At 37.4% G+C, this 12,469-nt stretch overlaps 1 protein-coding gene across 7 annotated transcripts in view; it reads left to right on the top strand.

Annotated features, from left to right (window-relative positions):
• IQSEC1 (IQ motif and Sec7 domain ArfGEF 1) overlaps positions 1 to 6,651 on the top strand; it is a 679,444-nt gene extending 672,793 nt beyond the window's left edge. For 6 of the 7 annotated variants that reach the window (XM_039547792.1, XM_039547791.1, XM_039547793.1 and 3 more), the window contains 2 exons: positions 906 to 955; positions 2,303 to 6,651. In XM_039547792.1, the coding sequence (XP_039403726.1) occupies positions 906 to 955; positions 2,303 to 2,899 (647 nt within the window). In that variant the 3' untranslated portion in view covers positions 2,900 to 6,651. The remainder of the gene's footprint in view (positions 1 to 905; positions 956 to 2,302) is intronic. The other variant, XM_039547797.1, reaches the window with a different exon arrangement.
• Positions 6,652 to 12,469: the final 5,818 nt, after the last annotated feature.

The following is a 12,469-nucleotide window of genomic DNA, read 5'->3' as shown; positions in this document are numbered from 1 at the left end:
ACACATTGTCTCTGATGAATTAGCTGGGCAGCCTAGTTATGAAATCTGGGTGCATAATCTTATATTTGGGCATCCTGTATTTCAGCACTTAGCTTCCTAAAATCAGTATTTAGAAGCCAACTGAGGGTTCCACTTGTAAGGTTTGGGCAACTAACTTTGGTGTCCACCTTAGGAAAATTCAGCCCAACTACTAAAACTGAGACTACTTTGTCAGCCTTAATACCTAAATGTAAAGCACTGCACAGCTAGACAAACAAAATCTAGCCATAATACAATGCTACATTTAAGTTTTAATGATTAAAAATTAAGTTTAGTTTTCTTTTTAATTGTCATGAAAGAAGATTACATGAAATCCATTGAGGTTCAAAATAAAATATTCAAAGGATGAGAGAGACTTTCCATTTCCCCTCTCCACTGAAATCCAGAACGTTCCCCATAATTCAGAAAAAACCTCCACCCATAACACTGTTTGAGAAAAACAGATTTATGGACATTTTGGAAAATTTGCTTCTAGGAAATTAAGCAATTTAAAACTCTAGCCAACAGTGAACATTATAACCCCACTGCTAAATGTAGAGACTAAAATATACATATTTTAAGATTCTTTAAAAAAAAAACCCAAACAAAAAAACCCACCACCCAGGAATTATGACAAGTTGCTTCAAAACAAAAGGATCTTCCTTTATAGGATACATCTAGGTACAGAAACTTAATTTAATTATGGCCTTAAACGTTAAGTTTCTGCCTTAGTAGCTACTGTAGCAGTTTAATGTACCATATAAAATTAGTCTCCTGAGGTCCCTCTAGTTGCATTTAGAGGCTCCTGTAGTAATTCAGGGAAGCGGATATTTCTCACCCAGGTCTTGTCTCAGTCTCTAATCTATGGTATTGCATGTCCTGGGCAGGCAAGCGTGGGCGTCGCAGCAGTGCAGGATCGCTAGACAGCAATATGGAAGTAAGTAGGAAGTTACTGATGTCTAGCTGGATGTGATGATGTGCATTTCAAACCTTTTCTTTTATATACATATTTTTTTGCTCTCTTTCTTCTAACATATAACCTGCCTGCCTCAGATAAAATGCATGCGTAGGCTACTCACTTTGTATTATTCCAGCTTAAAAAACACTTATGGCTTGTTTTAGACCAAGCACCATTTTTGGTTTCAGCTAACCTTATTCCCTCTGTTCCTGCAAGCATGGTTAAATGAACATGATGTGTCCTTTTGCCACCATTTTGGTCTGATCCCAGCCTGAAGGCCCACTTGCACTTCGTTACACAGTACACTGTTCTATGCTGTTTGATATCTAGCTAAAACTATTGACTTTCATGCTCAGCCATTCCCATTGCTTATTTTCTAGTTAAATTGCTAAATGTATGCAGTCATGATACCATGGAATTGCACAGATAGGGCATGGGAGGAGAAAATGAATAAGACAGATGAATTCAATGTGGATTTCATGAGATTTCATTCATCTTCAAACCATTTATATATACTGTTCATGTCGTTGAATTCAGCTTGCAGATTTATTTATTTTGTGTGTGTGTGTGTGTGTGTGTGTTTGCATTAGGTAGATTGCAGTTTAAATCTAGTATAGTATGCTTAAGTACTGCTTTGTCCCTAATTGTCTTTAAAAACAAACAAACAAAAAAACCTCCAAAGACTAAATAGACCATTCAAGGCTAAATAGTAGGAAACATTGGGCCATAGGTCAGAAGAAAATCACCAGGTAGAAATCTTATTGAAATGAGTTGTAGAAGTATTGTTGCAATCTAACATATAATATAGAGCTAGGTTTATGAAGCAGCACAACCCTTCCCTACTGTGGATTACAATAAGAAAAAACTATTTTTAAATAAAAAAAAAATCTATTATGAAATTGGAATGGTAACTGTAACATTTGTTACTGTGTGTTCATTTCAGTTTAATTTAATGTAGTTTTTTTTATTTTAAGAAAAATGTGACTGGTATTTTAAAATGCATTTTTTCTTTAAAACAAATTCCTAGGTATAATGTTATCTTTCAGTGACATTTCTCTTAATTTGAGTATCAAATTTTACAATAAAAATATTGAAAGAGAAACCAGATAATGGCTATTAAAGTTTATAAGCATTCCAAGAAGGCCATGAATGCCACTGTAGCTTGAAGAGAGAAACTGTCAGAGAGAGAGCAATTCTCCTATAACGCTTAACATAGTCAGCCCATGTGAGCATGTAAGGAAGACTTGATGGATCAGTGTGAACTTTTTCTTTTAAACATATTTTAAGATTTTTTTTTTAATTTTCATTTCTATTAATTTCTTTTAGGGGTCCATCATTAGCAGTCCTCACATGCGCCGAAGAGCTACATCAACCCGAGAGTGTCCATCTCGCCCTCACCAGACTATGCCTAACTCTTCCTCACTCCTAGGTTCCTTATTTGGTAGCAAAAGGGGGAAGCCACCTTCCCAAGGCCATCCACCATCTGGCCCATCGCAGCAGCCTCAGCACCCACCTGTAATCCCGCATCAGCAACACTCTCAGCATCCTTCTGCCATGCACCATGCAGGGCCAGCTGAGGGGCAGACGCAGGCACAAGTGCACACTCACCATTCACAGTACTGTCACATGCAGCAGAACCCACCCCCTTATCATCACCATCACCACTATCATCCTCCACAGCACATCCAGCACACGCACCAGTACCACCCACATGTGCCTCATTCCCAGCATGCGGCACATTCTTCTTACATGCAGCACCCTCATTCACAACATTCCCACCCTCCCCATCCTCCATTGCCCCCTCCTCACCCTGGGCACTCTTCTCATTCCCAACATGCTCAGCATCACCATGGACAGTCAGCTCCTCCTTCCACTTCAACCAGCGCTAAGCCCAAACACAGTGGCATCAGCACAATAGTCTAGAAGTATTTGTCCTTCTAATAATGGTAGTTTTAGGCACGGTTATAAAGGCACTTAAAGGAAGCAGCAAATAAAACTGTGGATTTTTACTCAGCCAAACAATTTATTTGACTTCTGCAAGCTTAAGGGCTTGCTGTTACTAAATACAACAATTTGAATTAGTGTGATCAATATTGGTTTTACTTATCTGCTCAGTGGAGGCCTGTCTTCTGGACAGTCCTTATCTTCAATTGCCTTGAAAACATGCTGCTTGCTGAATACAAGTTAAGCTTCCTTTTTCACCAAATCCCATGACAATTTTACATGCATAATAAAAACGTAACCTATTTAAAAAAAAAAAAGTGATTCAGAACCAAGTGTTGCATTCTTGCTCTTTTATTGTCAATAGGCAAAAAAATAAGTAGACCTGATATGGTTGATGAAAGTACGTAAGTAAACTTTATGTAATATAAATATATATATAAATATATATATATATATACTGTATAGTTAACATTTGTGCTTGGAAAGCAAATTTTTCAGTCCACAAAACTAGCAATATAGACTTTACAAGGAATTACACTTGATAGAAGGACAGTAACAAATAGATGAATAGCATATGAAAGAGTAGACCAAAAACTTTAAATGCTAGGAATAAATTTCAGACATTTCAGTATTTTAATTTAAAAGTCCTCTAGACATATTAAGACTCTAAGCAATCATTACTAAAATGTGCCAAGTAACATAGTATTTAACTGTTGTAGTAAAATATTGCTTTGTATAAATCCTTATTTTTTATTAACATAATATCATATGTAATCAGTATTATAACTGCTCTGCTATTTCAGGAAAGCAAACTAGTTAAGATGCAGTAACTATACAGTAGCAACATGCGATGACCATTTACCATTGGTTATCTTAAAGCATTGGTTACACAAATTCTTAGACACTTTAAAGGCTGTGATAACTGTGAATTTACATGATCCACATTTCTTTTATATGCATATGATTTTATGAACACATATGAAGAGTTATGAAAGGTGCATGCATACACTGCAAAAACATTCATCTCAAACATGAAAATGACAAACACCCATCCTTCTCAGTCACTTCGTTTTCCTATTTACCATGACTTTGCTCATTTTTTCAGTTAAAAGGAACTATAATCTGACAGCGTTTCCAGATGGAAGTGCTCTAAAATTTTAAGGTGTATTTTAGTATCTAATATAGTGCGGTTATTTGGTTTGGGTTTGGGTTTTTTAGTAGTGTAATTCCATATAGCCATATGCTAGCGGCAGAGTGGGTTCACCATTTTTACTCATCACATTTGTTAGTTTACAAGTACACAGCTCTCAGCAGGCTAAGTTTATGCTCAAACCCTCACTGTCCTACTCCAATTAGTTGCAAGACATCATATAAAAGCAGGCTGTGCTGTTGTTGTTTGTGTTGTAATCAAGCCATTTGCAAATTCATATGAGATTTTGTATCCCTGAATCTCATACAAAGTCATACATGGAACATACTTTGTAGTTTCAGCATTTTGAGCCACTGCAAGGACTTTACACCTAAATGGTAGAAACAAAGGAACTACAACTGCAAAACTCCACCAGCTAAAATGCAAAACTTGAAGGAGGAAAAAAACAGAAGTTCCAGTGTGAGATGGGTAAAAAGAATTGGAAAAGAACTAGATCTATCTGTTTATTTGAACAATACAAATATACAGTAGCATTGTATAAGGAAAGGATGAACTTTCCGTATTGGGTTACTCTTGGTATCTTTAATTTGTTTTTCCTCTCCCCCTGTTTCATACAATTGATATAATACCAGCAAAACTGCAAACTGAGCACTTTGTTAATCTCCATAAAGAGCAAATACAGCAATCTAGAGTTTAGCCTTTTGCTAAAATCTGTCCATGTTTGTTTCCCCCATGTGCAATATCTTTGATCCCTTTTGCACCTATAAATTAATCTTACATTAAATGAGAATAACACAAATATTTTTAATATCTTTCAAAGTATCCTAAATTCTGTGTCTTACCTTATGAGGGCTCATCTGGGCCCTTGGAGGCTCTGTTCCTTGCAGTTTTAAAAAATACTGTTCTTATAAGGGAAAGTAGAATTGTCTGCATGTCATCTAACATTAATAGTGTGAGGCTACACTCTACGTATTGTATATTTGCAAAATACATCAGTGTTACTGTTGATATTAGTTGAAGTAAAGGGATACATATTTAAATGTGTCGGCTTTTCTTCATACCTGTGTACCAATAGTAGAGTTTAAGTGTAATTTATAGGTTGTTCCAGAAAAGATAAAAATACCATTCAGGTACAAAAGTCTTTCTGAAACTGCATCTCTGAATGAAAACTGAGGTGAAAATGCTCCTCTCCATCGCATACTATGTTTTCTGCACTTGTTCTGTGTGCAGAATTATTGATGTCAGTGAAAGTGCTGTGTGCTGAACACGTGCAAAATATGTACTGGAGATCGACATTGCGCCATGGAGAGGAAGATTTGGCCCCAGATATGTTACTTAGTTAGCATGCAATGCCTTAAGTATTTTATAACTGAAATATTTCCGTTTGGTTTGGTTTGGTTTCACATCACCCCTTAGGTTCATTTAAGAAAGGTGTAACAACAAATAGCCTTAGATTTACACTGGGGGCCAGGTTTTAATTTTGCCAGGTGCAATTGATGACGTGCAAAAGTTGTCACAAATTTTGTACATGCAAGAAACCATTTGTGCATGATTTTGCGCACACACACACACACACACACACACACACACACACACATATATATATACTGGGGAGGGGGGTGAGTGCCTACTTAGTAGGCACACTAATTCCATATGGAAAATCAGAGGTCATATTGTGGCTGCTGAAGTATTGGGGCCTTTAAGAGCACAATATTTGAAAACTTTCTCATAGTTTAAAATCATTGAGAAGAGACACAGTATGCTTGTTATTTCTTTCTTTTTTGAACTAATTACCTTTTAACAAACGTCTTGGTCTCAGCATAAGTCTTAAGAACCTCACTACTACTACTACTACTACTACTTTAGGAAGCAGCCTAACATGTCAGAATACATCTGAGATTAATAGTTGCATAGAACACCATAGATCACTCCGAGAATGAGAAGATGACAGTATTCTGTTACTGTGTGCTGTTAGAGAAAATGAAATAGTAGACGTTGAAAGGTTTTAGTCCTATTTCCTTATTGATTAAAAATTAGCATAGATCACTACCGGGGACCATGTTTCTCTGTTCCCATGAATAATGTGGCTAAGTAATAATGTCAGTTTGAAAGAATGAAAGGGAAACCTAAAGACTGCAGATCACAAAAAACAAAAACCACAGATCTTTTCTGGGACAACGGTCAAATATGTATTTGGGGTTTTTTTTTTTTAAATTTTTTTAAGTTAATGAAATGTACAACAATGTAAAAAAACAAAGTTCATCCTGATATAATGTATGTCTTGTATTGCTAAAAAAAAGTCTTCAAACATACGGTGTAGAATGATTTTCCCATCATGTACTGCATGCAGCAGAAGCCTCTTGTTTCTTGATAAAATGAGCTGAAAGACAGTCAGCAGATATTTAAACAATGAATCTCTAGATGTTGACTTGCTGTTCCATATGAAGCTGTGTGTTTTCTGCAGTTAAGCATGCATTTTGCTGTTTCCGTTGTAAAATATCATTGCACTTGTTGCCTGCAAAATGAGTTATTGTGTATATAGTTAAAAGAAAAATGAAACCAATAACAAGATTAAATCTGGGGCGGGGGGGGGGGGAAAGGATGTTGGAAATGGGACCAAGTGGGGGGGGGGATAGATAATTCTCTAAATTGTATATAGTGTGTAAATTAGTATTACTATAAGTCTGCAGTCACTTTAAGGTTGCATACAGTACCTATCTCCTGCTAGGAACTTTAATCCAGCTTTGAGTTGTATTAATCTGTTAGAATTAGGTCTTGAATGCAGACTATTAAAGACTTCAGGAAAGATCATGCTCACAAGAAGCTTCTGTTCTGGGGAGGCTCAAGACCCATTTTGTAATTGCAGGGAAGAAAGGAGTGCTTTCATTTTAATATGCATTCTGTTTGTAAGTAGTAACAGGCCCTATCGATGTAAAACTATAACTGTGATCATGTGGAGAAATCAAATAAATCATTTAAAACTCTTTCTGTTTCTCACTTTTGTGCAGTGGAAGAACATCAGTTCTGCAGACTGGAAGAAAAGAAAATCAATTCAAGTGCAATGTTGACCCCTCTGAAGTCAATGGGAGTTTTGCAACTGACTTCAAAGGGGCCATGGTTTCACCCTCAATGTTTAAGCTAAAGCTGAGGGGGGGAGAACTGCAACTCTATTATCAAAGTTCTGGTCCAATCACTTAAGGTTTTGGTTTGTTCGATGTTCGTGTGAGTGAGTGTACTCCCTAAGAAAGTTAAGGAGCAATACAGCTGGTTTGAGCTGGAGAAAGTGAGAGGTGACACTTGAGGAAGCTTCTTCACATGACCCTCCTAAGTCATTTTAACCCAGATATGTGGGAACCCAGTCCTGATGTTTCATCTTAAACAGAAACTACCTGTCATGACCAACTGGGTGGTGGCTTTGTGCTATGGACAAATGCGGGGGCAGGAAGGGGACTATACCAATATCTGTAGTGAAAGTTTAGGTTTATTGTGTATATTGTTGGTGATGTTTGTCTCTTTTAGAACCTGACCTCACTGAGGATCTGATCCAAAACCCATTGCAGTTAATGGGAGTCTTTCCAGTGGCTGTCAAAGATATGTAGATTATAAGGTTAGAAGGGACCATTGTGAGAATCTAGTCTGACCTGCATAACACAGGCCATAGAATTTCCATTAATTAATTCCTACTTCAAGTCCAAATAGCTGTGGCTGAACTAGAGCATATCTTTTAGAAAGACATCTAGTCTTGATTTTGTAATTTCCAGTGATAGAGAATCTACCACAATCTTTTTGTGAGCTATTCCAAGGTTTGCATACCCTCCCTGCTAAAATCTGTGCCTTATTTGTAGTCTGAATTTGTCTAGCTTCAGCTTCCAGCCATTGGAACTTTCTGTACCTTTTGTCTGCTAGATTGAAGAGCCCTCAATTATCAAATATCTGTTTCCCCCATAGGTACTTATAGACCAGGGATCAGCATCCTTTGGCACGTGGCCAGCACATCCCTCGGCCCACGCTGCTTCCCGCAGCTCCCATTGGCCTGGAGCGGTGAACCACGACCAGTGGGAGCCACAATCGGCTGAACCTGTGGATGCAGCAGGTAAACAAACCGGCCCGGCCTGCCAGGGGCTTACCCTGATGGACCACGTGCCAGAGGTTGCCGATCCCTGTTATAGACTGTGATCAGACTACCCCTTAACCTTCTCTTGAATAAACTCAGTAGATTGAGCTCCTTGAGTCCTTCACTACAAGGCATGTTTTTTAACCTTTTAATCATTCTTGTGGATCTTCTCTGAACCCTCTCCAGTTTTTCAGCACTCTTTTTGAATTGTGGACACCAGAAGTGGACACAGTACTCCAGTAGCACTCGCATCAGTGCCAAAAACAGAGGTAATATAACTCCTCTACTCTTCTTCAGTTTCCCCATTTATATATCCAAGAATCATTTTAGCCCTTTTGGTTACACTGGAAGCTCATGTTTTACTGTTTATCCATCATGCCCTCAATTTTTTTCAGAGTCCCTGCTTCTGAGGATAGAGTCGCCAATCTTGTAAGCATGGCCTATGTTCTTTTGATCAGGCTTGAGAGTACAGGAAGTCCATTCCAAGCAGCAATTGGGTAGGCAGGGATTCACCACCTCCGTAAGTGGTATATCTGGGGGAAAAAAATATGTTCCTGTTATCATCTGTACCTGAATCTGTTTGTTGTATAGGTTATCTTTCAAAATAGCAAGATGATCAAATTTATTTTCACATCTGACCTACATGGGATTTGAGGTTAGGTTCCTCCCATTGCTTTAGTTAAAAGGCCTTGAAGAGTTCATTTGTTTCAGTTTTTGTTCTTCGTATTTTATTTCCCTGTTTTCAGGGGAATTATAATTAGGCTGTAAAACCTCAATTAAGACTAATCTTGGCATATAAGAGTTCTGTCTAAATGTTGTTTCGTGTTTGCTTGCTTGTTTGTTTGTTTATTACAAATTACAGGAGAATCCTGAGTTGGTTTGGGGAGATAGTCAGCAATGGCCTATTTCTGAATCACTGTCATTGCAAGAAGTATATTCTGAACAATGATTGTTTGACAGGTAAGTACCCATACATCCTAAGATGCCACCCACAGCTCCCCATTGTGTTGCATCAGAAGATAATTCGTGCTACTACTCTGCCATATAAACTCCTGATTTCATCTCTCATTTACTGAGTGCAGGGACATCTGCAATAATGTAACTTACTGGTCGTAATATGCCAGTCCTGAGAATTGCAATAGTTTTAAAAAAATCTAGGTAGACCTGAGTTTGCTCTCCAGGGCAAAGGCGGTCTGTCTCTTACTATGATACAGTGCCTGTCACAGTGGGGTCTAGAGGTGTCTCGGTTTCGGCTCTAGACACTACTATAAAACCAAACAACTAAAACTTTTCCTCATCTACCTTATTTGAATTATTTTAAAAGGAGGACCCTAAATAGCCACTAACTCCTAATTGCTTGCAGCTCCTTGCCTCAATTAAAGTCTAGACTTCAACTAGTTAGGATCTTCCACCACTGAAGCCAAAGGAAGTTAGCATGTTCACAGGAAGTAAAAACTAGCAATTCTGGATATTGCATCAATAGTAGCAACAGCATGAAATTTAAAGAAAAAAAGTAGTGTAGACAAGGCTTTTGTTACAGTCCCACTCATGTTTTAAATATTTGGCTGATGATTGACATTTTTAATTTACTTTTAGACTGAGATTCTAATCTCAGGTAAAAGCAGCAAAGAGTCCTGTGGCACCTTATAGACTAACAGATGTATTGGAGCATGAGCTTTTGTGGGTGAATACCCACTTCATCGGATGCATCCTGTTAGCATGATATGATAAATTGCATCTGACGAAGTGGGTATTCACTCACGAAAGCTCATACTCCAATACGTCTGTTAGTCTATAAGGGACTCTTTGCTGCTTTTACAGATCCAGATTAACACAACTACCCCTCTGATACTTAATCTCAGGTAGGTGTTGCACATCTTGAAATATCTCCCGCTGAGCTTTCATGCACATGCCTACATAGAGAATGGTTCAGAATAAACAGTAATACTCTCTCACATCTGAGATTACAATCTAGCCCTAAAATAAGAATACATTCTAAGTTTCCCAATTGAAAATCAAACTTTTTGTAACACAGAGCTCTAGTCTTTGAAATTTTATCTTCAAATTTATTCTCATTTTTGTGCATTTGCTATACATATTATACAGTAATGATATTTCGAGTTAACTTCTATCTAATGCCAAACTGTGCAAACATGCTTTCAGACAGCAGTTTTTAAAAAGGGCAGTTTTATAACCATTTTCAGTGTTATTTTGCACAACCAGGAAATACAATAAGTATAATCCTAAACTGGAAGGGAGATCGTGTAGATGACCGAATCAGTCTTCTCATATTTTATTTCTGTGATCTGTATGGAAGTCTGTATTGTTTGTTTCTTCGAATACTTGACAATGACCAATTAGTTACATTCATGGGAATTCTCTAGTCAGGAGTTTTTATGTAGAACAGTTTTTAACAGTTTACTAACATTTACTAACTTGTTTGGAATATATACAGAGGTTGCAAGAAGCTACACTTATCACTTAGTATTCATGAACTGCATTTGAAATAATTTAGGGTCAACAATTTCTCCCTTTTTTCATTCTCTCTTTCACAATATTGCAGACATTGACTTACAGAATTACAAGAGCAAAATGTTTTCATTACTTTTTAACAAACATTATTGCTGACCCTGAACATTGTTGGTGGAGATGGAAACATACTTAGCAAAGACACTATCTTCTAGCCTTTCATGCAATTGCTCAAACAGTTGTCACTAGATGTCAGGATTAGCATGATGTGATAAATTGTACTTCACCAAGTATATTTACTGACAGACTTAATTGTATAATATTAACAATGTATTACAAGAACATGCCACACTAAATCTATTAAAGACTGGTATGCTAACTTCTTTATATAGAGTACAAGCAATTTTTTAATCAGGAAGCATCCCATGTACTAAGACTACTGAGTTGCCATTTAGAAATAGATAAGTATCCTTGTTTATATAAAAGGCAAGCAGGTAAAGGTAACACAGTTAACTTAATGTACTTATTTAAAAGAAATAACTATGGAAAATCTTACACATTTAAAAAATAGCATTTGCTTTGTGGGAATTTTGGAAAAATATCTAGTAGTTAAAAGCTTTAAACATTAAAATGTATGTTTTTTTGTATATTGGGCAAAAATAATTTTCAGTATTAGCTGAAAACAAGACTTTTGCTCTTATAATTCAGACACAAATGTATTTTCAGCTACAGTAGATGTGGGAAGTTTTGCGCATAAAGACTATAAATAACAAGGATGTATGCACAAACTTCTGTACAGCACTGGAAATGTGCCCCTTTGGACATTAGTGTGAATGAGGGAGGAAAAATGCCTTGTTTAGGAATAATAAGGACAGTACATATGGCTGAAAGGCTAGTAACAATAGTGTAAAATGCCCCCTGCATCATGTCAGCGAAATTTAATTGTCTTTGAAAATGGGATAATGGATCCATAGTTGGCTGAAAGCTATGGATATGTATGAAATAAAGATCTGTTTGAATTTCCACCAGCCAGGCGGAAATGTAATCTCATTTTGTGCAGTGTAACAAAATAAGAATCTGGTGCTAATCAGTATTGGACTGTCCTAGGATCTTACTGGAGTGACATGTAGAGTCATTCCAGTGTCTAATACTTCCCAGTGAGTGTAGATATGATGATGGATGAACAGTATGGGCCAGATTGTGGCTGTATGCTGTAAGAGAATGCAAGAGCATAGTGGGGAGGAGACAAGACCATACTAAGGGTTGCAGTATATGCACACACTTGAGTTTAGGGAGGCACTGCCTCACCATTCCCAAAAGGAGCAAGAAACTAAAGCCAGAACTGAGACCTGTGTTGCTATGCTGCACATCATGAGGGAACTGCCATTAAAAATCCCAAACCCACATCAGTAGAGTATACGATAGCAGTAGCCATAATAAAAATATCACTGCCGTATCCTCCAGTTATTTGCTGTGATACTTGATTCATGTACAAATCCTGGTGCCCTTACTCAACTTTTACACTGTCCTTATTCAGGCAGATGCCCCATTGAAATCCTGAGGGTGAAATCTTTGCCACATGAAAGTCAGTGGCAAAACTCCCATTGACTTCAGCGGGGCCAGGATTTCACCATGGGAGCTATGCCTGAAGAGAGACTGAGTAAGGATTTCAGGATTTGGCCCACATTGGAATCTGGCCAGTTTAATGGGTTAGTGTGCAATTAAAATGATAGATTTCCAAATCCATGTCTCTGGAATTCATATTTTGAATGTTGCTTGCCAAAGCACGTACCCTACCAATATGCACAGCAGAAGC

Source organism: Mauremys reevesii, linkage group 7 (genome assembly GCF_016161935.1).
Source record: "Mauremys reevesii isolate NIE-2019 linkage group 7, ASM1616193v1, whole genome shotgun sequence".
NCBI lineage: Eukaryota > Metazoa > Chordata > Testudines > Geoemydidae > Mauremys > Mauremys reevesii.
Note: the sequence above shows the minus strand (reverse complement) of the source record. Positions and strands in the feature narration are given on the sequence as shown.